We start from the raw sequence: 25,136 nt of genomic DNA on the forward strand, positions 1-25,136 counted from the left end.
CGAGGGGGTGTCGTTTTACATTTTCCCCGCCTTCGCCTATACTTTTAAGAAAAGACGCTGGTCGCAGTCTCTTGACCAACATCGCGATCCTTCATTCGCTTTCTTGATCTCGTTTTCACGCGAAAGCTGACAAATGATGGCGGCGTGATTCTTGACTGGGAGAAAATGTCACCGCAACGAACTTCTCACCCCTTCCAATAGTATTTTGAAATTCCCGTTGAACATCCGACCAGCTTTCGGCTCATTTATTCCTCTTACTTATAGAGTCGATTCTGCCGATTTTTCCAACGCTGTCCTACAGGGAGATCCTCACTGCACGTTGCTCTCTCAGCCGTGTAATCCCCGTGTCGAAAGCCCGAAGTAGTAACCGACCAGAAAGCAGTTGGATAGCAATCCTCGACCAACGACATACAGCGAGCATCAGCATATTCCAACTCCGAGTCCCAGCTTCCTGGTATATCTTCACTTCTGTCAGAAAGAGGTTGCAAATCCTCAACGAGGATCGTAACGTCATCGCTGTAAAACCCGTAGTAAACTGTGAAGGTTCGATAGATGCCTCTCCGGTGCCAGTCCCGCTCCACGACCATACCTCCCGGATGCAGTCTTTCCTCCTCACGGAAGTACGAATGTAGAATAATGCCACATTGGAACAAGCAGAGAAGCCAAGCGTGTATCAAGCATTCCTTGTTGATTTCGATGGACGGCCAAGCAGGATAATGCCCATCACCAAGCAAACGATCCAGAGCCGTCGCTCCAAACTCATCAGCGAAATGGAGGTCTGCACCCGCTTTGATCAGCTCCGAAACAAACCTTATTTCCGTTCTGGAGATGCACGTATGTTGAAAGACGCTCGCAAGTCGTCTCGCAGCGCCAACAAGAAACGTCATTCGCCCCATGATTGTGGGCCATTCCTGCAACGCCAGCTGGCTTGGAAACGACTCAAGGGTCGAGGCTCGGATCAAGGTAGGAGTCACTGGTAAAGGTGAACTCGCAAGCTTCTGGAGAGCAGTCTGCCCCTGGCGATCCACGTGGGAGAGGTCCACAACAAAATACTCTTGCGAGTGGATTAAATATTGATACGGCTCCACGGCGCCCATAAAGTTATGCAGAGCGGTTTGCCCTGCTTTGCTGATCGCCATGGGGTCGATGTTGCCCGCTTCAACTAACACCCTTATTGTTTCACGGAGTTGGTCTCCCTGACGATTTTGTAAGCTGACTGAAGCTCCTGCGTTGTGGAGTGCCGTCCTTTTTTGGAGTCGTTAGTGTTAGTCTTGGAAAGGTTTAAAGGGAAAGGAGGCAGCGCGAGCTCGGGGTTAGGTCAAACTAACCTCATACTTATGTCGACAGCATTGGAATTAATGCCTTGCTCTATAAGCCATTTGCATAAATTCGCATTCGAATTGGAAGCTGCGTACTAGAAGTAATAAGGATTAGTCCCCAGCCGCTTAAACAGAAAAGCAGGCGGCGCAATGAGGGAAACTTACGTGAAGTAGAGTGCATCCAGTGGGTGCTGTGTCATTTATCGAAACCAAACCATCTTTGACATAACTCCTCACAGTCTCGTCCTGTCCCGAATAGATAGCATCGAAGACCGGATGGCTATACCGCAGCACGCGGATCGATCTGAATGTGTATTTCCAGCCCCCCCTACTGTTCATGCTTTGGAAAGCAAATGCCTTCAATCGCAACCAATATGCTGGCAGAATTCTGCATTCGGTAACGGTAGTGGTGTCCTCGTACTGGTTGTCGGGGTCAATTGTGGAGGAGGGCCGGCGGCTTGATGCAAACCGTTTAGTTGTGTACTGATAAAGGTAAAAGCTGAGGAAAGGCCAATAGAGTGCTGTTCTGGCCGTAAAGTGGTCTATCCTGTGCGTGACAGTCCTCGTTGACGGGGATGCTTGGTCGGGTCTTCTAGATGGCTGAAGAGCGTCATCGTGCTCACCAAGGATTGGGCTTTTAGATAAGAGCATTGCCATTAGGCGGTGATTTGAGGACCTGTAAAAGGGTTAACTCCGTGCGCATTCTCCTTCTCGCCCACGTCGGGAAAACCCTCACATACAACGCACAGCAATTAACCGCCAAATTGAGCATCGACTTCGCCCTCTCAAGCCTTTGCTGCAGTTCCCAAATTTCTCTTTTCCCCAAAACCACTTTTAATTTACCCCATTGTCTCATTCCTCTCCCTAATCCCCCCTCCAACCCCCTTTGCAGCTTCTTCGTGATCTCTTCAAGCTCCTCTGCCGTTTTCTGGCAGTACCCAAGACTCTTTGCCCCAGGACGGCGCTCATTTTGACGCCCAATATCGCCTTGCAATTGCAAGAGGGTATCCCCAAGGATTTCCAGTTCTTCGAGTGTGGCTGCAAGGCTGGCGGGGCCACCACGAATGTCGCGCCACAAATCGTGCAGGCTGCGGATGCTGCGAACGATTTGCTCTGCAAGTTGACTCAGGGCAATACCGCTTGCGAGAAAGCCAATTGCTTCTGCCATTGTGCGTTCATTGATCGCGTGCCTTGATGGAAGAGAGTATCTGCCAGAAAGCATTATTTGTGATGACAAATATGCGATTCCAGCTGTACTGCAACCTCACGGTGAGGCTGAGGCTATGCATATGTGCCCAACGTCTCGAACACCTTTGTGCAAGATGATTCGCTAGCATCGTCTAATCAGTTTTCTTGGTCCTTGCCAAGGCAGATTTTAGATATTTGAGATATATCCGTGTGAGTCTAACCGTGGGGTCGTCTTTCCAGATCAATGGTTTCAGGGGAGACAGGACTGAGACGCAAAGTTAATGACACAATGCCTGGAACTTATTGAGCTCGAGAAATGTCTAGTTCTGGGAAGCCAATGCTGAGTGGGGATGCAGCCCCACTATATAAAGAAAATTCAAAAACTCGTCTTGAATGGCATTAACGGCCACGTACAGGGAATGGCTTCGCTTGAAGTAAAGTAGACAGAATTGCATTGGCGGCGGATGAACCGCTGGAGTGGTCCACTGCGATATTCCCAAGGAAATTATTGTCGGCCGGGGAAGCCGATCTGTGACCCCCCATATACCAATACGAGCGATTTCCCAATCGGGGCCCCCGATTAGGGAATCGGACGCTACGATTAGGGAATGGGAGCTTCTTTACGAATCGGGCCCCCGATTCCCAATCGCTCGATATTTGGGTATCGGGCCTGAAGGAGCTGAATTCCCCTTATTTACTAGCTCATTCAGCCCTATATTCTTTACTCCACCACACCTCATATTTTGATTCTATAGGTTATAGTTTAATTTATTAATTTAAGATATTAAAGGAGGTAATAATAGGAGTAAAGACACTTCTCTAGAGCTCCCAAATATGTATGGGGCCTCTGCTCCCTTACTACCTAGACACAGTTCACAGCACAAGCACCAACTTTCCAAGCATAACCACTGATTTTATATACCTCTCAATTAATTACCTTACTTCTAATATATCTCTTTCAACCCTTCGTTCATCCCCATCCCCACGTACGCCTCGTCAGCGTACTTATGGGAGAGCAGAGCAATATTTTGATATTACTGCTCCAGGGGCTCGTTCTTCCGGCACCCAGTTTTTACCCTCCCCTATTACTAAAGAGCCTACTGATAATTGGTCTGCTGAAGACGAAGCTGCATGGGATCAGAGGCTTGCTAAGGGGGGTAGTAAGAAAATTCTTACTGCTAGGAAACGTATGGATATCAGATGGTGGTTGCAAAATCCTAATGCTCCGCTTCCTAGCGGAACCAAGGCAGAGAAACGCTACCAGGCTAATATCAAGTACGATTCCCTTCTCTATGAGCTTCAGGACGGCCAGGTGTATCGCAAGGAATACTACGATAATCGATGTAGAGAGCTTGTTCCCGCCCGGTATACCGTTTGCTATAACGACGCTTTTGAGATTCTTACTACTGTCTATGAGAAATTAATACACCCTGGTTAGTACCCTCTAAAAGCTACTAATTTTTATACTAATTAAAAAATAGGCTCTAATACTATATTTGAGCATATACGGAAAATTTGGCATGGCCCATCCCGTAATGATCATGTATGGATAAGTATATGATACGCTTACTGTAATAAAGAGAAGGCTCAAAAGAATAATACGGGAGTATAGCCTATCCAATCTCATTATCCAGGCCAGCATATGGTTCTGGATTTAATGGATTTCCGTATAAGTATCCCTTAAGTCATATAATTTACCCCTATATTCCTGCATTTCCTGCATTTCCTACGTTTCCTGCGTTTTTGAGCTTTTCCTGCGATTTTCGCGAATTTCGCAAATTCCGAACCTTTTTATCCACACTTCATTAATACTATTATAGCATGATTTAGACGGAGAATACACGTGGATTTGGTAATTGAAATGCCACTTTTCCAAGTTCGTTTGGATCCGTAGGCTCAAGGCTAAAACTGCGGATAAAGCTGCGGACGAGCTTATCAAATGGCTAAATAATAATGGGTATATCTCTATCCTAGCCTATAATAATAGAAGAGAGTTCAAAGGCAAAGTCATTAAGGTTTGTAAGCAAAGAGGGATAAAGATTATCCGTAGACGAGCTTACTATCCTCAATTACAAGGCTCTATTGAGATTACTAATCGCATATTTAAAAGGCGCCTGCAAGCTATACGAGCGGATACTGGTATTCAATCGTAGATATAATTACTTCCATTAATTGCATGGGTTATTAATACCACTCCTACCTCTGCTTTACCTAAGGGTAATACGCTATATGAGATATGGTTTAGATAAAAGCCACCTACCAATTTTCAAGACCACAAAGGGAACGCTCGGCGTATACGTACGGCACTAGGGGGGGGAATGAGAGTGGTACTTCTAGAGAATCGTCTATAATTGAGGTTACTAAAGGAGAGGAGGATAATGAGAATGAGGATAGCTTATTTATTAATCAGGGAGCTGAACTGGAGGAAGCGGCAGAGGAGATGATTTTATCTGAACTAACCAAGAGGGTTACGGAGCATATAAGGAAGTAGTAAGAGAAGATGGTAAAGAAGGCAAATTCCAAGGCTCTTGAGTATACCGATCAAGAGATTATAACGCTTTAGATACCAAAACAGTATCGATTTAGTACGGAGATGGCAAGGATACTAGTAAGAGTTCTGGAGAAAACTTTAAAGGTATATACCCTATATAAATATACTTACTAAAGCTAATAAATATAGGAATACCGGCTTACTACCAAATATAGTAAACTTACCACTCTCTGGCCGCATGGTACCCTCAATAAAGTTACCTCCCAATTAACTTATTCTGAATTACCTATTACTGGGGCAGTTTACAAAAAGGATAAGATTACCTTACCAAAGGCAGTTGCCTTGGAAAATAGCCGTAGATTAATCTCGTCAGTTCAGAAGGCTGGAAGGGTATCTGAGAGAGCAAAGAAGAGAGTAGCTACTGAGCAAGCACGTAAGGATAGAGCTGGAGGAGGAGAATCAGGTAATCAAGTAGAGGGGAGGGCACCAAAAAGGGCTAAGGTAGCTATGGGAGCACCTAGACGTAGTGGGAGGCATGGCCAGTAAAGCTTAGTATGGGTGAAGTGTCTTTAATATATCCTCATTTTGTTATTCCCGATACCCAAATATTACCCGATTGGGCAATCGGGCCCCTGATTCCCTAATCGGACGCCCGATTCGTAAAGAAGCTCCCATTCCCTAATCGTAGCGTCCGATTCCCTAATCGGGGGCCCCGATTGGGAAATCGCTCGTATTGGTGTATGGGGGGTCACAGATCACGGTAACGAGTTGAAACCAGGTCCAAATGAATCCACCTAACCACACGTCTCGGTCCCAAAGCTGAGTTGTCTATCCAACGCTCCACCGGCAGTTTGTGGGCCAAAACAAGCCCTCGTGTTTGTGACATTGGTGATCACACGTGTATGATGAAAGTTGTGAAAGATATACAGAGCAACCGGATGAATCCTGTGGGCCTGAAGAACTAATTGGACTTGGCTGAGTGTTGGTACCGGGAAAAACTTCAGCCATGGCATGTCGTGGCAGGAGCCTGCCCCTGTGCTGCATGTTTCCCCGCGGGGGAGATCGTCTCCAGCCTCGGGACTTCGTGAAGGTGTCCGCGTTCGGTCATAGTATGGGGGCGAGCTTGGACTTCTCGAATAAACGTTCCAGGGGTACGTGTAGACTATGTATGTGTCGTAAATTAAATAAGCGGGGAAGCTTAAATGTAGAGGTCCAACTTTTGAAGATGGAGAGGCGCGGTCACCTCGGGCGGCTAAAATCAGAATAGTCTCCTTCCCGAACGCATAAGCTGGTTGGGTCTGCCGATTGAAACAAATTGAAATTTTGGGTTTCGGGTAAAAGAATTTCTGGTAGTCTGGCTAGAGAGGCATAGCAGGCAATAATATGGTGGTGCCGCGGAGATCTCTGATAGTTTCGGAAAATATTAATTCCAGATGCCAGCTCAAAGTGGACCTGATCGCCAGGGCTCTAAAAGTATATAACTTATCGCTCCAGCAAAAGCCCCACATGGAAAAACGCCCCAGGTTACGTGCACTATAGATCCGATATCAGATCAATAAATTCCGCGTGAGATTGGTGACATGAACTTGCGACCTGGGGTTATCCCATATTTAACTTACCTCAGCAAGGAACAACTCCTTTCACAAGATCTAAGTTACTCACGTGATGGTAAGATTTTCCACTAGTGGAGGAGGAAGAAGAAAAACGAGGTTTTCCCGGCCTCGCCTTCCCCTACTCTATGTGAGGGAGCGGGGTGGAGCTTGTCCCTTCGTCTCTTTTTCCATCTTCCTCGCCACCACGTTCAACATCGATCCTTGCCCACGGACTCCTTCGCCTCAACTCGATTCCATATCTCCTCAAAATAAATGGGATGAGAGCCATGAGTATTGCCAGGCAGGGGAGAAGACTGGTGGCGCCTTGATTGCCGAGCTTGTGGTACTTCTGAGTTCCGAAGAGGGGAAATCCAGCTCCTAATAGGCGCAAATCAGAACAATACCGGCGAGGCTGAGGCAGAGTATGTCTCTAAGAAATCAGAGAATGATCGTCAAGGAAGAGGGAAAACTCATCTTGTACGAGTCTCCCGTGTAAGTATATGTCGTCAGAATCAACGTATAGAAACTCCAGCCCCGAAGCGTCGACGTGGGATAGAAACGATCCAACGGATACTTTTATAGCCAGTCCAGACAAACCAGAACAAGTTGATCAGGAACGTGATCCCAGCAACTATACCTATCCTCACCCTCCCCTCCGGCATCTTTCTCCCTCCATTCCTCCTCACCTCCACCCGAGAAACCCCCTCCCGGAATACCGCATTCGTAACACCGAACATTATCCCGACACAGATCCCCAGACAACACAACCCCATCCCAATAGACGCAAACCAATGTCATTCCGGCCCCAAAACAATCGGTGATTGGGGAACTTGTTTATAGGTTGTGAGAGTTTGGGGTGCGTTGTGGTGTGGTTTGGGTGTGGGGGTGTTAAGTGGTTTGCAGACAGTGTGTCAAATGATTTAGTTTGATTTGATTATAGCCTCTGAATCAAATCAAATCAAGTCAAAATCTACTTAATCAAATCATAATCAACTATAATCAACTATAGTTGATTATAGTTAATTATTTAGTCACGTGAGCGTGCACGTGCGCTCGGAGGTTCGAAAGCGAGATAAGGCTAAAATTAGGCTTAGGCTAGTCCGTATCCGGTATCGCTTAAGGCGCTCCTTACTAAATCGGGTATCGCGCTGCTTGGTAAGCGAAGCGGCGCGAGCCGAAGGCGCTAAAACCTTCTCGATTTTCTAGTAATTCTTCGCCACCTTATAAATCTTATTATTATAAATAAATTAGCTAAAAATAGGCTCTCTTACAAATAGATACTTTAAAATTAGAGGGTTATATCTAATTAGACGCTTATTAAATAATCTTCTATATTCTAGAGGATTTACATATAAATAAGTGATTTTCCTCAGGTTGCTTTCTTCCCCCTTTACTTTATATATAAATATCTCAACAATTATAGCTCTAATTAAGAAGCTTTCGACTATAAACTTACTTATTTTTACTCAATATATTCGAAAATGTCTCAATAATCTTTAATTAACCTTAATATCCCTCAAAATAGAGAGAAATAAAAAAGGATAAATAAGAATAAAAAAGATAAAGAGGTTTCTAAGAAAGATATGCAGTTTTTTATACCCGATTTAGACTAACTTTATACTCTTATATATATTCTATAAGTTTTGTTTATAACTTATTAATATAGCCGTTAATTATTAATAATCTTTTAAGTTACTTGAGAAATTCAAGTTTTCTTAGTATCACGTAATGATTATAGTTAATTATAATTAATTATAATCATAATCAAATCAAATCAAGTCAAAATTTGCTGAATCAAATCATAATCGACTATAATTAACTATAGTTAATTATAATTAATTAGCCTTGATTTTTTTTTGACACACTGTTTGCAGAGGGGGTTAATCCGGAGGAGGCCATTCTCGCTGTCTGGAAATAGAAAAAAATCCTCTCAACTCACGCTACAAAATCTAGAATTAAAAAAAGGTGGCCAAATACTGTGGAACGAAACAGAATACAAGGAAACCATTCTTCGGGAAGTCGGTTGATCTTCAGGCCATGATGACGATTCGTGGATCGAGTTGGTGCTGGTGCTAAAGTCACTAGACTCAAGGTAGTTTCTGTTGAAGTGAAGCATCAGCCTTGCTTAGACTCGTGCTGAGGATCCATAATAGTACCGAGATGGATAAGCAGTAACAGTAGAGAACCGAAAGAATCGATCCCCATTGCTGATAGTTGAAGATCCCAGCTGAAGAGAACAATAGTTCGTTAATTCGTGACTCCCTACCCTACGCATACAAAACTTGATAAGCATTATAAACAATTGTCGTCCCGTTCCTCGCATAACTCGCAGTAGCAACAATGCTGTTCAACCAACTATATTTCTCATCGCCAGACTCGAACGTCAAATGCAACCGAATCCGATATTCACCCGGCGGATGCTTATCCTTCTCTCCCAGTCCATCTGGGATCGCTTTCTTTCCCGTTCTCGTGCCCATAGTCTTCAAGAACATCTAGACTCCATCGTGAGTAAGAAAGATGTATCTTGTGTCCAGTTGATCCGTTTGCTGAACACCATCGTGGTCGTGAATCGTTGCTCAATCTCCGCCACCTCGGAGTATGCTTCCACAAAGCTTAGGCCTTCGAAACGACCATCTTTAAGATTACTGTGCTTCGATCTCCATGTCCCCTACCTCCGATGTGGCGGAAGCTTTCCGTGTCGCATTCGAGGTGGAAGGGGAACTACAGGGACGGGACAGGGAGGAGAAGTTTGGTTTGGCCCTGTGAGGTTAGATTCAGTTCGTCAAGCCTCGCCATCCACCGAATGGAGGTGTGTTAGGTACGAGGAAAACGTACACGTTGTACTAGTGAGAGATGGTGTTGGATGTGACTGTTCCACTGTGCCCGGCTTCAAGGATTCTGCATTTATCGACATGGTGCAAGTACTTTTCAACCTCGGAAATTGCTTAGACTGCTCTGGGCGTCTCCCGGTACTTCTTATATCTCCTTCGAAATAATCCATCCTTCAAAGCTTCCAGGCTAGCCTCGACCGCCATGACGTCGCCAAGCAGAGCGCGAAGATATGCCATTTCAGGTCAACGACCCAGACCGCAAAGCTGTTGAGGTCGACTTTTGGGCAGATTTAATATGCTATACGGGACCAGCCACGATATGGAGGTTTTCGAAGCCCCTCGCATGGTATCTTCTTGGATGATCCGCAGACGCTGCAAAGGACAGGGCCCATCCGACTTGGCATGCCAAAGAGGCAAACCTTCCCCACCAAGCCCATCAGCTGGTTGCAGATGCTGCTGTATGCACCGAACTCGAAGAAGGATCTGATCCTGTCGCCGTAGAAGAGCCTCCAAGATCCTCAGGCTGGTGCTCCGTATTCGTAGTTTCCTGTTCAACATCAACAGCTTTCCCCTTCCCTTTGTCATTGTCCTCTGTATCGTGCATCTCCGTATCGCCCTCCGCATCCACAACCCTCATCTCCTCCCTGACACCCGGCTCTTGATCCACCACTTTGCCTTCTTCATCACCCTGACCTTGCTTCTCCCCGCCCTCCTCCTCAAACTCACTATCCGTCTCCCACTCACTCCCACTCCCACTCCCACTCTGACTCTGACTCCCCCCACCATTCGCCAACCGAATCGTCTCTCCAAGCACCAAGAAATCCCTCTCCAGCATCTCCGCCCAATTCTGCACATTCCCCAACTCCTTCACCATCCTCTGCCCCTCATCCGCCCACTTCCTTAGCTTCTCTGTCTCCTTCTTCAGCCCATCTGTCGCTTTAATAACGTCCTTTTGCTGCTTGTCCAGTTGTGCGGTGTTTGCGTGTAGGTTTTGGGCTCGGGATTGCAGAGAGGAGAAGTGCTGGTTGCCGATATTGGTCATGGATGCTTCGAGGGCGGCGCGCGCTTCGGCGATTTGGCGCGCTGTTTCGGGGGAGTGGAGGGGTGGAGAGGGGTGCGTTTGCGAGGAGGAGGTTGAGGGGAGGGTTGGGGAGATGGAGGGTGGTTCGGGGGAGGGAAGGGTAGGTGCATCGCGAGAGGATGAGGCTTCGGCGGACATGTTGGGCGTGTTGTGGCGTAGATAGAACCTTCAGGTGTATATTTGGCTGTGTAAGGATGAAAGAAGACCGAGCCTGCAATATCTAAAATATCTTGAGTTGGCGTTGATGGTTGTCAGGCAATGTTGTGTAGGAAGATTGGGCCTGTGATGAGCGAGGCTGAAGATTGGCTGCGGGGTCTGCAGAGATTCTGTAGCCAACCACAACTTGCCGAAAACAGGAATCAGAAACAACAAGCAGTGCCGTCACAAAGATCTACGAAGGTGTGATTTGGTATGCTTTTTTATTGCTCATTTGCCTGCACTGAAATCGCTCTCTACTAGCAGTCTGCAAATGCAACTCCATCCCATGATTTCCACAGAAGTACAATCCCATACCAGCCCCGTAGAAAATCCTCTACTTGCGCAATTGTCTTTGGTAGAAAGCCAACTCCTCGCCCTCCAGGATGTATCCATCGACACGGCCACTTTGTCCAGGTCTAGACGAAACGACAGCCAAAAGACGACCGGCCTCGAACTGCTTCTCCAAAGCTGCCTCAACCTTTCCCTTCGCAGCCAATCGATCAGCCTGCTTCTTCTGTACCCCCTTGCTCTTCTTCTCAGGCTCGTCGGCGGCAGCCTTCTGTTGGCGTCTTCGGCCGAGGTTGGTTCCGTAGTGGGCCTCATACCATTGTCGGAAAGGGGCAGCATCGACGTGGACGACGGCAGACTTGGTGAGGGTGTTTGTTCGGACGAGTTCGTTGTTGGAAGGATGGAAAGCGACGACAATCACACGGACTTTGCGGGCAATGCCCTCAGAAGCCCACGAGAAGTTGCCGGATTCGAGACGGAGAGCACGGAACTTTCGGTTGCCACCACGGGTACGGACGAGGTGGATTCTCTTGGCTCCGATACGGGTGTTGGATTCTTGTCGGCCGGCTTCGAAAGCGCGCTTCTTCCCTGTAAAAATTTCTCAGTTTTCAGGTCGGAACACATGTCTGAAGACAAGTGGGCTTTCTACTACGCACGGTAATATGCACGCTTGGCGCCAGAGGCGGAGCGCTTGTGTCTGCTGTCACGAGAAATACCCATGATCGCGGTTTCTGTTGTGTGCAGAGGGGTTAGCAAAGGACTGGTAGGTGAGGGTCTAGAAAATGAATTTGATTTGACAAGCTGTCGAAAGCACAGAATCATTCACACAACCAGAGTATTTCGCAGATTCCAGATAGCAGCAGACGTGCAGAAAGCGCTCGATAGCACAAGCCGAGTCCTTAGAGACAGCTTTGCAATTCGAAATTGCTGAATGCGACCTCATTTGCAATCTTCCAATTCACCTCCGCAGACTCTGGTTGCGATTCGATTCCAAAATATTCGACGGCTAGGTGTATGATGAATCGCAAATACTGACCTGATGAGTTCGAAGATCACCAGCACAATCGTGATGTTGTTGTCGTGTGAGGTTGGTCGTAACCTTGAAAAGAGCGGAAAATTATGCTTGGTGGGTTTTGGAGAATTAGCGTTGTTCTAAGCGACGCAAGACTCTGGTCACGTGCAAGACAGGGCTTACCGAATTTTCAACTTCTTCTCTTCCTTCCCTGCCGTCTTCTCTTAACGAAAGCTTAATTGAATCATGGCCTCAAGAATCACCCAAAGGCGATTCTTTTCTTCTGCTTGTTGACCGAACTCTTCTCGCTGAAGCGGGAAAGGATACTCATGTTCAAGGTGCACCGTGTAACAATTTCTTCGGTTCAGGATTGACAGAAGACCGAGCAATCATCTGCATTGCTATACAGTAGAAACTCGCTATAACGATCCCCGATATAGCGATATCCTTAGTAATACGATACGGCCGTACGGTCCCGTGCTTTTTTAGCCTTAGGCTTACGATATCCTTAGTAATACGATTATTGTTAGGTTCTTCGGTCCCAACCCTTGATTTTTGGTGGTGTATCGTTCTAAATTAGCCTGAGCAATGGATCAATTTATCGATATTCCAGAGCCCTCAGGGCTATCCGCTCCCTCTCAGGCTCTTACCTCTGGCTCTCTAGCCCCCGAACAGCCTAAAAAACGACGAAGAGGCATGACAGAAGCTAATCGCCGAGCTCTACGGAGGCATAAGCAATCCCATCCCAAAGCTACACACGCTGATCTTATTGAGTGGTTCCAGGACGAGTTTAACCACAAGATCAACCAGTCGACTGTTTCCCTTAGCCTTAGCCCTCAATTCGATTACCTCGATACCGATATACGAAAAGATACGAGCCTTACGCTTCAACGTTTAAGCCAATCTAATTGGCCTGATCTTGAAGCGGCACTCTTTGAATAGCAACAGAAGATGCAAGGGCAGAAGGCAGTAATTACGGGCGATACTCTCAAGCAGAAGGCATACGAGATCTGGCACCTTCTCCCTCAATATCACGAGCAACCAGAGCCTAAATGGTCTAATGGGTGGTTGACCAACTTCAAGAATCGCTTCCATATCAAGGAATACGTCTGCTATGGCGAAGGGGGCACGGCAGATATTGATAGCCCTAAGAATATTAAGCAAATGCAGGAGAATCGAGACTTGGCAGCCACATACCCTCCTGAGAACGTCTTGAATATGGATAAGACTGGTTTATTCTGGAAACTGTTACCAAACCGTATACTAGCAACTGAGGCTAGTAATGGAGGCAGAAAGAGTAAAGACCGAATTACTCTTGCTCTTACGGTCAATACTACGGGTACTGATAAGTAGGAGCCTTGGTTGATTAGAAAGAGCGAAAACCCTCGGTGTTTTAAGCATATTAATCGATAACTCTTAGGTATATAATACCGGTATAATAACTCTAAGTGGATGACTGGTATTATCTGTACAGAATACCTCCACTGGGTTAATCGCAAGTGCTCTGCTCAAGGCCGGTACGTTCTTCTATTTATGGACAACTTCTCAGGGCACCAATATGGTATTGATCTCGTTGGTAGAAAACAAGCTCTCTTATACGTACGAGTGGAATGGCTACCTCCCAATATAACATCGTACTAGTAACCGGCAGATCAAGGTATTATTAGTACCTTCAAGCTTTATTATCGCAAGCAGTGGGTTAGCTATATGATCAAGTAATTTGAGGCGGATAAGGATCCCAATAAGACAGTCACTCTCCTCTATACGGTTAACTGGATAGTACATGCCTGGAATAACCACGTCAAAGCTTCCACGATTACGAATTGCTGGTATAAATCAAGCCTTATCGCAAAACCTCTCCTTGGTGGAGATCTCGATACCTACGGCGAAATTGATCTAGAATGGGCTACTCAGCAAGCAAAGGATCGAGAGATAATCGAAACCCTCCAATCGACCATTCAGTATACCACTCAATTTAATGATCCTCTCCCTATTAGCCAGTTTATTATACCAATTAACGAGGAAATCGTGGAGGATGAGAATATGACTCTAGAGGTGATTGTGAATCGCTATATACAGGGAGGTTCAAGGGACACTTAGTCTGATATAGAGGAGGAGGAGGAGCAGGAGGAGATTAGGGAAGTGAAGTTGGTTGAAGCGATAGCTGCACTTGATTTACTGAATCTATATGAGAAGCAACAGGAGGATGGACAAAGTGAGGTTATACGTAAGCTTGACGCTATAAAAGCTACGTATATCCAAAGGAAGGCAGCAAAGGCAAGGCAAGCTTATTTGGAGTTCTCGGGAGGTTCTTTGCAAGTAGTGAGGCGTTAGGGTTGAGAGGTTCTTTATATATCTTCAGTCCCTTCTATATTTAGTACATATGCACGTGATCCTTGATTGAACGATACCTCGGTGTATCGTAAGAAAATGGCGCTAAAAATGGTATCGTTATAGCGAGTTTCTACTGTAGTCGCAGTCTATTGTCCTTCCTCGAATACAATTGGTCGTTGAGTATCTATGCCAATGGACCAAAGCAGCATGCTCAACGTGACTTCTCTCTCGGCCCAACACTTTCCACCTCGCTGCAAATCAAAAACCACATTCTCCTCCAAGAACGACAAATGAAAGACCGAAAGCGGCGACGAGCTATTCCTCGCGATGTGTTGAGATTCTGGGAACATCGCCAGCCCCCCCCCCCCCCTCCACCAGCATAACATGAGTCGCGGACTCACCATTACTGGTATATTACAACTCATAATTCGCAGCCCTCTTTCGGGTTTTCCGAGAATTTTCTATCCTTCTTGCTTCTCGTTGGCTGATCACTTGGTCAACGTCAACATGTGTCTATGATGAACTCCTCACGATTTTACTTACCATCTCCTTCGCTGCTCTCTGCATCAACTCGTCCTTGCCAACAAGCAAAACATCTGGCGCATCTCCTGATGTTGTAGCTGGGGCTTCCAAGTCTCCTCAAGAAGGGCGATCATCTTTCGTTTCTATGAACACCGTAACGATCGTTTGGGTACTCATTAATTAAATCAGATCAGAAATAAAGTGGGGTCTTTGAGGTTTTGTACAACCCTCACCCTGTAGCAACCCCGCACAAGCACAAATTATGGTGCACTTCCGGCCATCCGTTCTAATGCCGTCTCCGGGAGGGGAATAGACGGGTCCATCTCGATTATTTCGATGAGAGATAAGGGCGGTTTAAGAGCTCTGATGGGGATGTTTTATTAATGGAGTACTTCATAAATGGATAGGAGAAAGGGGCTTTGCACAGCCTGATGGATTGGTCTTGGGTCCGCCCGGTGGCGGTGGCTGTGAAGTCAGCCTCACAATCCGGTTTTCTATCGATTATCTGGGACAAGAAAACTTCATTCTACTTCTACAAGTCAAGGCAGAACGGCGCTCTCTCGAACCTGAGATCCATCAGCGATGGCATCGGAGCTATGCAGTACCGCGGACACTGGCACGGAGATAGATATCCAACGCGACCAGTCTGCAGCCGAGGCAGATCACGAAGATACCAAAGCCTCGTCGGTGTTTCTTCAAGCACAGCGGCAATTCTTGGATTCAATCCCAGAAGAAGAAAAGAGCAGATACTCCACAAGTTCGTCAGCAGAAGATCTACTCCAGGATCTGAGAAAGATACTGGCGGACGCAAAAACTTTCGAGCAAAAGCGTACCGCATCTGTGCTTTTGAAAAGGATTAAAACACTCAGCGACAGCCTAGAGCCCTACTTCCGAATCGTTGAAATCGTTATTCAATCTAATCCAGAGTTCGCGGCTATCGCATGGGGGGCTTTTCGTTTGATCGTTCAGGTAATTTACTCAGGTCTCGTAGTAGGTGGAAATTTTCTAACAAGACAGTTTGCGAGCAATTTTGCGGAGTTTTTTGAGAAGCTGGCCATTGCAATCGAACGGATTGCAGCAGTGTTTCCTGGATATTGGGGCATTGAAAGATATATCGATCTAAGAAAGGTTTCAAAATCATTCAAGTCCTCACTATGCGCCATTTACCTCGATTTGTTCGACTTTTTTTCGATCTCTAGTTCGTGTATTTATCAAGGATAACGGCAGTAAGTTTCTTTCAATCCCTAGGCGCTTCTGGAGTTTGGCTCAAGTACTTGACAGAGCGGAAGAGAACACCAATTGTCATTGGTAGTCTCGTTTGGAAACCGTTCGATATCAGGTTTCGGCAGATTTTGGAGCGACTAGATATGCACCAAGAGATTGTAAAGGACGAGTTGTTCCTAAGCGGATTTCGAAGCTTTACAATTGCAGAAAGGGACGCGGCAGAGGAGCGGCAAAATGCTGTAGCTGCTCGGTATAAAACTCAAATCCACCAGCATCTTACCGGGCAGGTTTTGACCGACATGGAAGCGGAGCTGAAGAGTATGTTTCAACCAATTTATCTTTGGATTATAACCTATGCTGATTCTGAAACTTTAGAGCAGACTTTCAGCAGATTGCAAGCCTGGTTGAATCCCCCAAATTTCATGGAAAGACTGGACGAGGCGCGACGTTTGCAGCAAGATGGGACGGCCGTATGGCTGTTCGAAGAGGCCACCTTTGTAAATTGGAGAGGTTCTGATGAGACGGCTGAACAATATCCCTTCCCATCTGAAGGTTCAAAGTTTTTGTGGGTGAAAGGTAAGATTCTTCTTCTCCCGTCATCTTTATTCTTCTCTTAACGATGCAAAGGAAACCCTGGTTGTGGGAAAACGGTCCTGGCTAGTTCGACGGTCCGGGAGCTTCGAAACCTACCATTCACCTCTTCAGCTATCGTTTGCTACTATTTCTTCAGCCAGAACGTATCCGAAGGCAATTCAATCGCTGGTGCGTACCGAGCGATTCTAGCTCAGATCCTTCAACGCAAGCGGAATGACACAAAAATTCTCGATGCTTTCGCGTTCATGACAAACCAAGAGACTGGAGGTCAGATGATTGGGTCTAGATCAGAAATGACAGAGTTGTTGAGAGTTTGTCTACAGTCCTTGGGCAAAGTATTTATCGTACTCGATGCCATCGACGAATGCGACGATGAAGCTGGACTATTGAAGGATTTGACAGACATCGCCGAAGGATCAGACGTCAACATCATATTCTTCAGCAGACCAAATTCTGCCCATTTACCTTTTCTAGTAGCAGAAGACAAGTGCATCTCGATGAGCGGGGATCTCATTAAGCAAGACATCGAACTCTTCCTTTCCAATAACATCCATGACTTGGTTCGACGCCGTCTGCTGATGCGGTCCGACGGAGAAGAAGAGATCGTCAAGAGACTGCTTCAAGGCTCGGATGGCATGTTTCTTTGGGCTCGCCTAATGATAAACTACCTAGGATCCCCGGCACTAACTCCAGCTCAATGCTTGAAAGCTATTCATACCGTAACCCTCCCCGAGCGACTTGAGGACATGTATCAAAGAGCCCTGGGCCTCATCACAGCCGCCACCAAGCCGGAACAGGAGCTTGCTAAGCGTGTTTTCAGCTGGTTTGCCTATGGTCAATCGGAATTGGGAATCCAGGAGCTACACGAGGCGCTCACGTCACTGCCAGGAAAGTCCCCAGCGTCGACAAAGTTCGTGGACATCGAACGGAGTATCGTATTGTCATGTGCCGGCCTTGTACATACTTCCAGCTCGAAAACCTGCCATTTCGTTCATCTTTCGGCCCTTGAATTCTTTCTCTCAGCGCACAAGTCATTGCTCAATAGACGATACTCAGATAAATATCCACAACCTCCCTGGCTAGATTTAATCCCGACAAAATTTGAAGGCCACTTAGAAATTTTAGCAGCTTGTCTCAGCTACTTGACTTTCCAAACCCCTTCTCAGCCTTTGAGTGGGAAATTGAGTGATCCGGCTTCCTCGATAGATTTGCACAAAGCATTTCCGCTATTGAAATATTCCTCCACCCACTGGATGTATCATCTTCAAAGCACCATCCCCACTCATGAGTTTACTCGCATAAGAAGAGTAGACCAAGGAATTCCAATGGACATAGTCGACGATATATTTGGGGTGTTATCAGCATTTCTCCCGCAGAAGACTACTCTAACGGCCATGATGGAAGCATTCTATGTTTTCGGAAAGGGCCAGCCGCCTAATACAAAGGCTCTACGTTCATGGAGCGACTGGGCACTCAAATACGCTTCTCGAGAAAATTTGGGAGACCTTCGAAAGCTCGCCGAGGATGTCCGGGAGTTCGGGTGGGATCTTGATAACTTACACACGCTGTGGGGCCCAAGTCTTGCCGCAGCACCGCAGATTATTTGGGAGGACATCACAGCCTACACTCCAAGCAGATTCTTTGCCCAAACAAATGCTACTGCTGTTACATCATTGACACCACTATTCCCCAAACACGAGGATTTGAGCACCAACCCCCTGAGCACTATCTCCGCAGTGTCAGCTAGCTCCCGCGAATTGGGCGTACTAAGTATTTGGCCACCTCGGTGAGTTACTCCACCTTGGAGCTAATGAAGGTTTGAAAGATTAACAAAACACAGTGCATACGAAGATTGGGCGAAAAATTTAGAGCCCAAAAGCCATATCAGTGACCTGGGAGACATTTGCGCTGGATGGATTGCCAAGTTCGAGATCTGGACCACAGACCAGACACCTACTCTAACAACAGACCTTCAAATTCCGCTAAATGAGAACGAGATTCGTCTACACATCTGTCAATCTCTGTCTCGCTACATACTTCCCTCTCTCCAAGGTTCTGCTGACACGGAATGGAAATTACAGTTCCCACTAGAGATAAGCAAGGACCTGAGAATCGTCATAATACTAAGAACTGCCGTCTTTCTGGACGAATCGGCTACAAAGACCCACACCCTCAAGCCTAAATACACGGTGACAACCGTCCCGACACTACCATTTGGACCTACAAGAGAACGGTGGACTGAACGGGCTTGCGACGTTCGGAACTGTTCGATAAAGCAGAGGACCGGGGGATATCAGTCAGCTTACCACGGACTTTATGAGTACTTCTTCCTCCTCAGCCCTGATAATCGATTCCTCTTCTTTGCTGATAAGGATCACGATCGTCAAAACTTCAACATCGATAAAGAGAGTAGACCCTTTATCTCAACTTTCGGTTTTGCTGGCATTGTTGCTGTGTACCGGCTTTGCCCCGGACCCCGTGGCACTCGGATAGTATTCGCAGACTCACTACCTGTTATAATGTCGAACATAAGGTTTCAAAATGTCGCTTTCCACCCAAAAGTACCCTTTGTTTCTTTCGTAGCCTACGATAAAATATACATGTGGGCCTTTGGTTGTGGCGTTAGTAAGTTTGTCCTTCTAAATTTCACTGATGAGAGACTGATGCTTAGCTACTTGCATAGAAGAGAACCATTCGTCTAGAGATCCCAGAACAGCAGTTATTCGAGGGATTTATTTTTCAGAATGCGGGACGCAGCTCGGTGTCATCAGTCATACTCTTTCTGTGCCAATTGTAATCGCGGTTGAGCCCGAAGAAATGTTCCGACTAGCGCAACGGTTCATTGATCGATTTTCACTACCGTCTACATCATCAAGTGGCTCTCAGGCAGTCTCGAAAAGTTTACAACCGGGAGAGATTGTTGTTGGCAGGCCGCCGACAGCGGGTGTTAACTTTGCAGTCTGGTTAGATCAAATGAATGAACTCTGTTACGAGGCATATGCATCGAAGACGACGAGTTGGAGGTCATCCGCACACAGCATAAAGCGCATCGCTATTGGTGACGTTTATATATCAGTCCAGCATGTGACAAGTTTGCCAAGCTGGCCAGGCCTTGATGTTGCTCATGCAACCGTCGTTGGGTCGGACCCCGAAGATGATAGGCTCAAGATTGTCCTGAACAAAGTCGCGCGGCACTGGTCAGGGATGTCTGACGAGAAGAATTCACAACTTCCACTTATGGTCTCGAAGGATCACAGAGCGCTGCAACAACCAACGCGTCGAGCTATCCCAATTCCTACGATAAACCATTCGACGTATGAGGTAGCTATTAGTAATTCTTCGTAGGAACTTGAATTCTTGCATTCGAAGAAAAGAAGATGAACGTAATTCTTTGCAGGAATGATATCGAGCTAGGTTATCAAGTGGAACTAACTATGATGCTCCTCAGGGGCTGCTTGAGTGAGAATGGACCCCGACTGGGATACTTTTGACAAGTAGTCAACAAAGCTTAATTCACCTTTCACGGTCAAACCCAACCGAACTCGCAGGATGGATTGTCCCCCATTTAAATCGGCTTCGTGAATCATCATCTTCTCTGAGATTGCATTACTTGAGTATATCTTCAAGTATCCTCCAGGGTTCATATGTTGATTTTTGCATTTGAATAGGGGAAAGCCGAGGATAGCCGAGGCGGTCTCCGGCTAGAGAGGGGTAAATGAGGTGGGCGAGCTGGGCGAGCTGGGCTAGCTGACTCAGCCACCGCAACTTCCTCAACTGACACGCAAACATTCCGCGCCTCTGCGGAGCTTCTCACATGATGGAAGCATCTCCTTGACCAATCATTGAAGCTTGGTGCTTAATACCGACGGTAAGCTTTCAATATCCGAATCTGGGCATTTCAAGCCGTCTGACGGCTCTTCGGAAGCTCGGGTTCACTGCACGCCCTTGCTTGGACGAGTTTAGAAATAACTTTTTCACAGCTCATTCACCAATCACAGTTTTTCTTACAAATTTAAGCTTCGAGGTCTCCGAAAAAGTTTTGTTACATACAACATATCTGCCTCTCGATCCCACTTTCGATCCTCAACATAGCTGACAACTGTTATCATCCTACCCAATCACCTCTCATCAGCCACCAAAATGGCAGCAACAATATCTATGGGACAGTATCTCTTTAAGAGAGTTGCTGAGTTGGGGAACGAACATGTCTTTGGTGTTCCGGGAGACTTTAATCGTAAGTCATCCTATTAACATTTTAAACTGCATTAAAACCCAGGGAATGCGCATGAATGAAGACTGATATTCCCCAGTCTCACTTTTGGATGAGCTTTTCAAGATGCCTGAACTCAAATGGCTTGGAACGTGTAATGAACTCAATGCGGCATATGCAACTGACGGATATGCACGCATCAAAGGCATGCCAGCGGCTCTGGTCACAACATATGCCGTGGGAGAATTGTCGGCGATGAACGGTGTTGCTGGAGCTTACGCTGAACATGCGGGCATGATCCATATCGTGGGCATGCCGGCAAGAATGGGTACGTACTCTTGGCCAAGTGAATAAACATCGCCGCCGAAATTCTGGCTGATACATCATGCACAGTCCAAAAGGCTCGATTGATGCTGCATCATACAATGGAGCCAGGTATGGATCATGCTATCTACGTCAGAATGGCTGGTCCTATCCGCAAAGCGTATACCGTGTTGATGGATGAGAAGACCATGGCCCAAGAAATTGACCGAGTCATCGAGGAAGGGTTACGGAGCAGACTGCCAGTTTACATCTACGTTCCCATGGACGTAGCCGGTATCCAGCTAGATGCCAAGCGCTTGGCGACTCCCTTGAAGACGGTGGTCACAAATCCTAACAAAGATGTCGAAGATGAAATCGTTAAGTCAACGCTTGAGTTGATCAAAGCTGCTTCCGCTCCTGCAATTTTGGCAGATGTCTTGACAATACGTCATGGCGGAAAGAAGTTAGCGGAAGAGCTCATGAACTTGACGAGATTCCCAACGTACTCTACTCCCCTTTCAAAAGGCGTTGTTGATGAGACGAGCCCATACTTCAATGGTCTTTACAACGGTGAAGGTAACCTGCTCGAATCTCTCATTCGGGAACCTAAGCTAACAGATGACTTTAGTCTCATTCGATGGCGTTGCTAGTGCTATAGAAAGTTCAGATTTGGTATTGGATATTGGCCCAATCCACTCAGATTCTAATACCGGCGGCTTTACGAGAAACATTACGGATGACCACAACATCATTTTGGCACATGACTACTGCCAGATTCGCGGCAAGAGATATGAAGGAGTTCACTTTTTGCCAGTCTTGAAGCGCATTGTCGAAGAACTTGAGAAGGAACCGGCACAATATGACGTTCCTAAAAAGCAGTCCTGGACAAAACTGGAGGTAAGTTCATCCCCAATTGACCCCTGACGGAATTCTGATGGCGGCCAGCCTCCGCTATTGAATAGTTCCACGTCAGGACCAATCACTCAATCTTTCATCTGGCAAAGGATCGGTCGATTTTTGAAGCCCGGTGATATCGTCCTCGCTGAATCTGGCACCGCCCAATTTGGAATGCCCGATTCTCCATTCCCAGGAAACATAGGCTACATCACGCAAACATTCTGGTCTTCAATTGGCTACACCGTTGGTGCTTGTCTCGGCGCTTGCGTTGCCGCCAAAGAGCTGAATCGTCTAGGAAGAGTAGTTTTGCTCGTCGGAGAAGGCTCGCTCCAAATGACAGTCCAAGAGATTGGCTCATACATCCGCTTTGGATTCAAGCCGATTGTTTTTGTTATCAATAATAACGGATACTCAATTGAGAGAGCAATCAATGGACCGGAACAAACTTACAATGATGTCAGTATGCTGTGGGATCATCAGAAGATGTTAGAGTTCTTTGGTGCGAGAAAGGAGACCGGGATCCAGAGCAAGAGCTTCGCTTGCAAGACTGTGGAAGAACTGGAGATTGTACTGAAAGATGAAGATTTTAACAGTGCCAATTGCATTCAGGTATGCCCCTCCCTAGATTTGAGCGTCCCTCGGTTCTGATTGTTTCAGGTTTGCGAGGTATTCATGGACCCTTTGGATTACCCTTGGCGCTTGTCTACACAGGTAGGAGTAACTAGAGCGAAGATGGCGAAAGCTGCCGCTGCCTTGAAAGCAGCACAGTGAAACTCCTGGCCGGAGATTCTAAGAATTGGCGTTACGTCAGATTAGATTCTTTGCGTTTTGAATATTAAGAAATTTGATTATGACTGCAAGCTCATCTGGTACGTGAACAGGGCCCCGCTCAACGTTCTATCATCTCTCTCAAGAAACACCACGCTCTGCCAACCCCTAATCATGATGAGCCCTCAATGGCACTCCCTCAGAATCAAGCAATCCCTCCTTCCTCCTCCGATACAACTCTTCCTCCCAAGCACTCTTCTCCTTCCACCACTCATAAATTGGCCACCATCCAGCATGCCACCACTTCTTCTCCAGTCGAGCCTTGTAGTTTCTGAGCCAGGCCTTTTTCTCTCGCTTCAGCGCATCCTTTTTCGCCTGCTCGTCTTGTTTCTTCTTTCGTTTTTCTTCCCTCCTTTGTCGGGCTGCTTCACGCTGAGCTGGCGTCATGGGAGTGCTGCTACCGGCCCCCATGGTTTCTGAGCTGTCTGATATGACGTTGGGTTTGCAATGGTGGGTGAGTTAGCTGGATCTGGAGTTTGGCAATGGCCGTTGCTGCTGCGAGGGTTAAAATGTTGTTAGACATTGATGCCTGGGAGTAGATGTACTTACTAAATAGAAATGACACGTGAGGTTTCTCAAAAATCTGGACTTCTGGAGTTTGAAAAACGGATTCAACCCCTCTTTATATAATACTTGACGGCTTTTAAGATCGACGAAGTCTGGCTATCAATCCGCCTGTCGCCCGACACGGTTCATGACCCTGTTACATATCGCGCTGCACTGCCAATCTTATCGTCAGATTACAGCCCCAAGTCCCAAGAATATTATCGCAAGAGGGAACATTTCGCGAGAGTTTGTCTCAGATCAGGATGAAGAGGGTGGCTGAGTGCAGCCAAGCAAGCCTCAATTCTCTCCCCCACTCAAGTCCTCTCGGTTGAATGGAAACCTTGCATAAGATCAACCACGCGGGACCCTGTGATTGGAATAACGGTGGAACCCCATCCCGTTGATTTTTCCGAGGCGGATAGGCAGCAACTTTTGGGTATCCGACTAGGATCTTCGCATTCAGGTCATATCTGGTTGGTTGAGCCCCGGCTCGCCCCCTTTCTCTAATTCAACGTCGCAACTTTCTCTGGATAGCAGATCGCTGAGGGGTCGCATTGCATTGCGATGGATGAGAAATTTCCACCCCAAACAATGGCTGCACCCATAGAAGTTCTCGCCCTTGGCTTGTGTCGCACGGGGACATTTTGTAAGCCTCCACTTGCATTTCACCCGTTTTGGATACTTGGCTAATAACAGTACAAATGCATAGCAATGAAAATAGCCTTAGAAGAGCTAGGATACAAGAAAGTGTACCACTTCTTCACCGTGGATGAAGATCCTTCGCATGCGGATTTATGGATATCAGCGTTGAGGAGGAAGTATGAGCCACAGTGTGGAAACTCAACCGAAGATTTGAAGACCGATTGGAATCAATTATTGGGAGACTATAATGTAGATACCTCCTCAATTTAAGCTATGGAGGAATGAACATTACTGATCATCTGATAATCCAGGCAGTCACAGACATCCCGGCGGCATGTTTCGGCCCAGATCTAATCGCAGCATATCCAAACGCCAAGATTATTCTCACGACTCGATCAGCAGCCAGCTGGCAAAAGTCTATGCTAAACACTATACACGCCCTTCAGTCATCGCACATAAATCGCTTCTTGCTGTTATTTGTGAATGAGAGGAAAAGAAACCTCTCTCACTTGGTAGATCTTATCATCCAGTACTACTTTCGCGGAAGCATACGCCGCAATGGGATAGAAGTCTTTGGACAGCATAATGATATGATCAAAGAAATTGCTTTGAGAGACAAGAGGGAGTTTCTGGAGTTCGGATTGGGTGACGGGTGGGAGCCGTTGTGTGAATTTTTGGGAAAGCCTATACCTGAACATGAATTTCCGAGAGAAAATGATACCAGGTCTTGGAGGAAGGCTTTCAGGCTTGATTGGTACATTAAAATTGGGGTGATCTTAGGAAGTTTGGGGATATTCTTGATCTCTTGTGCTATGTCTAAGATATAAGCAGAGGAGGAAATTCCTTGGCATGGTATCGCCGGGCAACTTATTTCTTTGGTATTATGTTACAAAGCATCTTCGGTCCCTGAATTGACGGAATGGGATCTCTACACTTCAAGAGAGCCTCTGCACGAGAGTTTTAGTCAACTGGCTTATCAACAGGGGAAATTAGCAGATCGTCCCACCAATATCTTGCCAAGCTCCAAGTCCCAGCT

At 46.6% G+C, this 25,136-nt stretch overlaps 11 protein-coding genes across 11 annotated transcripts; 6 read left to right on the plus strand and 5 right to left on the minus strand.

Annotated features, from left to right (window-relative positions):
- Positions 1 to 192: 192 nt before the first annotated feature.
- K444DRAFT_150090 (uncharacterized protein) lies at positions 193 to 1,292 on the minus strand. Its single transcript, XM_024870600.1, has one exon. It carries the CDS (start codon positions 1,137 to 1,139, stop codon positions 255 to 257), a length of 885 nt encoding a protein of 294 aa, XP_024730472.1. The 5' UTR covers positions 1,140 to 1,292; the 3' UTR covers positions 193 to 254.
- Positions 1,293 to 6,866: 5,574 nt separating this feature from the next.
- Positions 6,867 to 7,436, plus strand: K444DRAFT_619096 (uncharacterized protein). The gene has a single exon (XM_024881454.1). It carries the CDS (start codon positions 7,091 to 7,093, stop codon positions 7,409 to 7,411), a length of 321 nt encoding a protein of 106 aa, XP_024730473.1. The 5' UTR covers positions 6,867 to 7,090; the 3' UTR covers positions 7,412 to 7,436.
- Positions 7,437 to 8,432: 996 nt separating this feature from the next.
- Positions 8,433 to 8,886, minus strand: K444DRAFT_150117 (uncharacterized protein). The gene is made up of 2 exons (XM_024870602.1): positions 8,747 to 8,886; positions 8,433 to 8,689 (listed from the first exon to the last, which is right to left on the minus strand). The coding sequence occupies exons 1-2, from the start codon at positions 8,793 to 8,795 to the stop codon at positions 8,526 to 8,528; spliced, it is 213 nt and encodes a 70-aa protein (XP_024730474.1). The 5' UTR covers positions 8,796 to 8,886; the 3' UTR covers positions 8,433 to 8,525.
- K444DRAFT_150116 (uncharacterized protein) lies at positions 8,887 to 9,820 on the plus strand. The gene has a single exon (XM_024870601.1). The coding sequence runs from the start codon at positions 8,978 to 8,980 to the stop codon at positions 9,584 to 9,586; it is 609 nt and encodes a 202-aa protein (XP_024730475.1). The 5' UTR covers positions 8,887 to 8,977; the 3' UTR covers positions 9,587 to 9,820.
- Positions 9,425 to 10,641, minus strand: K444DRAFT_619098 (uncharacterized protein; the record flags this gene model as incomplete). Its single annotated transcript, XM_024881455.1, has 1 exon — positions 9,425 to 10,641. A coding segment is annotated over one exon (784 nt), but the record flags the coding sequence as incomplete, so codon positions are not given.
- A 393-nt stretch (positions 10,642 to 11,034) lies between these two features.
- Positions 11,035 to 11,708, minus strand: K444DRAFT_646734 (putative 40S ribosomal protein S8-B; the record flags this gene model as incomplete). Its single annotated transcript, XM_024885238.1, has 2 exons — positions 11,035 to 11,576; positions 11,645 to 11,708. 2 exons carry the CDS (start codon positions 11,706 to 11,708, stop codon positions 11,035 to 11,037), a joined length of 606 nt encoding a protein of 201 aa, XP_024730477.1.
- A 2,981-nt stretch (positions 11,709 to 14,689) lies between these two features.
- K444DRAFT_619102 (uncharacterized protein) lies at positions 14,690 to 15,216 on the plus strand. The gene is made up of 2 exons (XM_024881456.1): positions 14,690 to 14,825; positions 14,878 to 15,216. Exons 1-2 carry the CDS (start codon positions 14,719 to 14,721, stop codon positions 15,038 to 15,040), a joined length of 270 nt encoding a protein of 89 aa, XP_024730478.1. The 5' UTR covers positions 14,690 to 14,718; the 3' UTR covers positions 15,041 to 15,216.
- A 222-nt stretch (positions 15,217 to 15,438) lies between these two features.
- K444DRAFT_635354 (uncharacterized protein) lies at positions 15,439 to 20,019 on the plus strand (the record flags this gene model as incomplete). The annotated part of the gene is made up of 7 exons (XM_024883855.1): positions 15,439 to 15,825; positions 16,056 to 16,082; positions 16,128 to 16,398; positions 16,456 to 16,656; positions 16,708 to 18,460; positions 18,515 to 19,299; positions 19,361 to 20,019. 7 exons carry the CDS (start codon positions 15,439 to 15,441, stop codon positions 20,017 to 20,019), a joined length of 4,083 nt encoding a protein of 1,360 aa, XP_024730479.1.
- A 478-nt stretch (positions 20,020 to 20,497) lies between these two features.
- Positions 20,498 to 22,858, plus strand: K444DRAFT_599409 (pyruvate decarboxylase; the record flags this gene model as incomplete). Its single annotated transcript, XM_024878571.1, has 7 exons — positions 20,498 to 20,542; positions 20,655 to 20,908; positions 20,985 to 21,212; positions 21,278 to 21,763; positions 21,816 to 22,084; positions 22,133 to 22,693; positions 22,742 to 22,858. Exons 2-7 carry the CDS (start codon positions 20,815 to 20,817, stop codon positions 22,853 to 22,855), a joined length of 1,752 nt encoding a protein of 583 aa, XP_024730480.1. The 5' UTR covers positions 20,498 to 20,542; positions 20,655 to 20,814.
- On the minus strand, positions 22,767 to 23,713 carry K444DRAFT_619105 (uncharacterized protein; the record flags this gene model as incomplete). Its single annotated transcript, XM_024881457.1, has 2 exons — positions 23,462 to 23,713; positions 22,767 to 23,404 (listed from the first exon to the last, which is right to left on the minus strand). A coding segment is annotated over exon 2 (299 nt), but the record flags the coding sequence as incomplete, so codon positions are not given.
- Positions 23,714 to 23,947: 234 nt separating this feature from the next.
- Positions 23,948 to 25,122, plus strand: K444DRAFT_599412 (uncharacterized protein). The gene is made up of 3 exons (XM_024878572.1): positions 23,948 to 24,104; positions 24,168 to 24,349; positions 24,412 to 25,122. Exons 1-3 carry the CDS (start codon positions 24,023 to 24,025, stop codon positions 24,925 to 24,927), a joined length of 780 nt encoding a protein of 259 aa, XP_024730482.1. The 5' UTR covers positions 23,948 to 24,022; the 3' UTR covers positions 24,928 to 25,122.
- The last annotated feature ends 14 nt before the right edge of the window (positions 25,123 to 25,136 follow it).

The sequence above is a fragment of the Hyaloscypha bicolor genome, assembly GCF_002865645.1.
Source record: "Hyaloscypha bicolor E unplaced genomic scaffold K444scaffold_142, whole genome shotgun sequence".
NCBI classification, from domain to species: domain Eukaryota; kingdom Fungi; phylum Ascomycota; class Leotiomycetes; order Helotiales; family Hyaloscyphaceae; genus Hyaloscypha; species Hyaloscypha bicolor.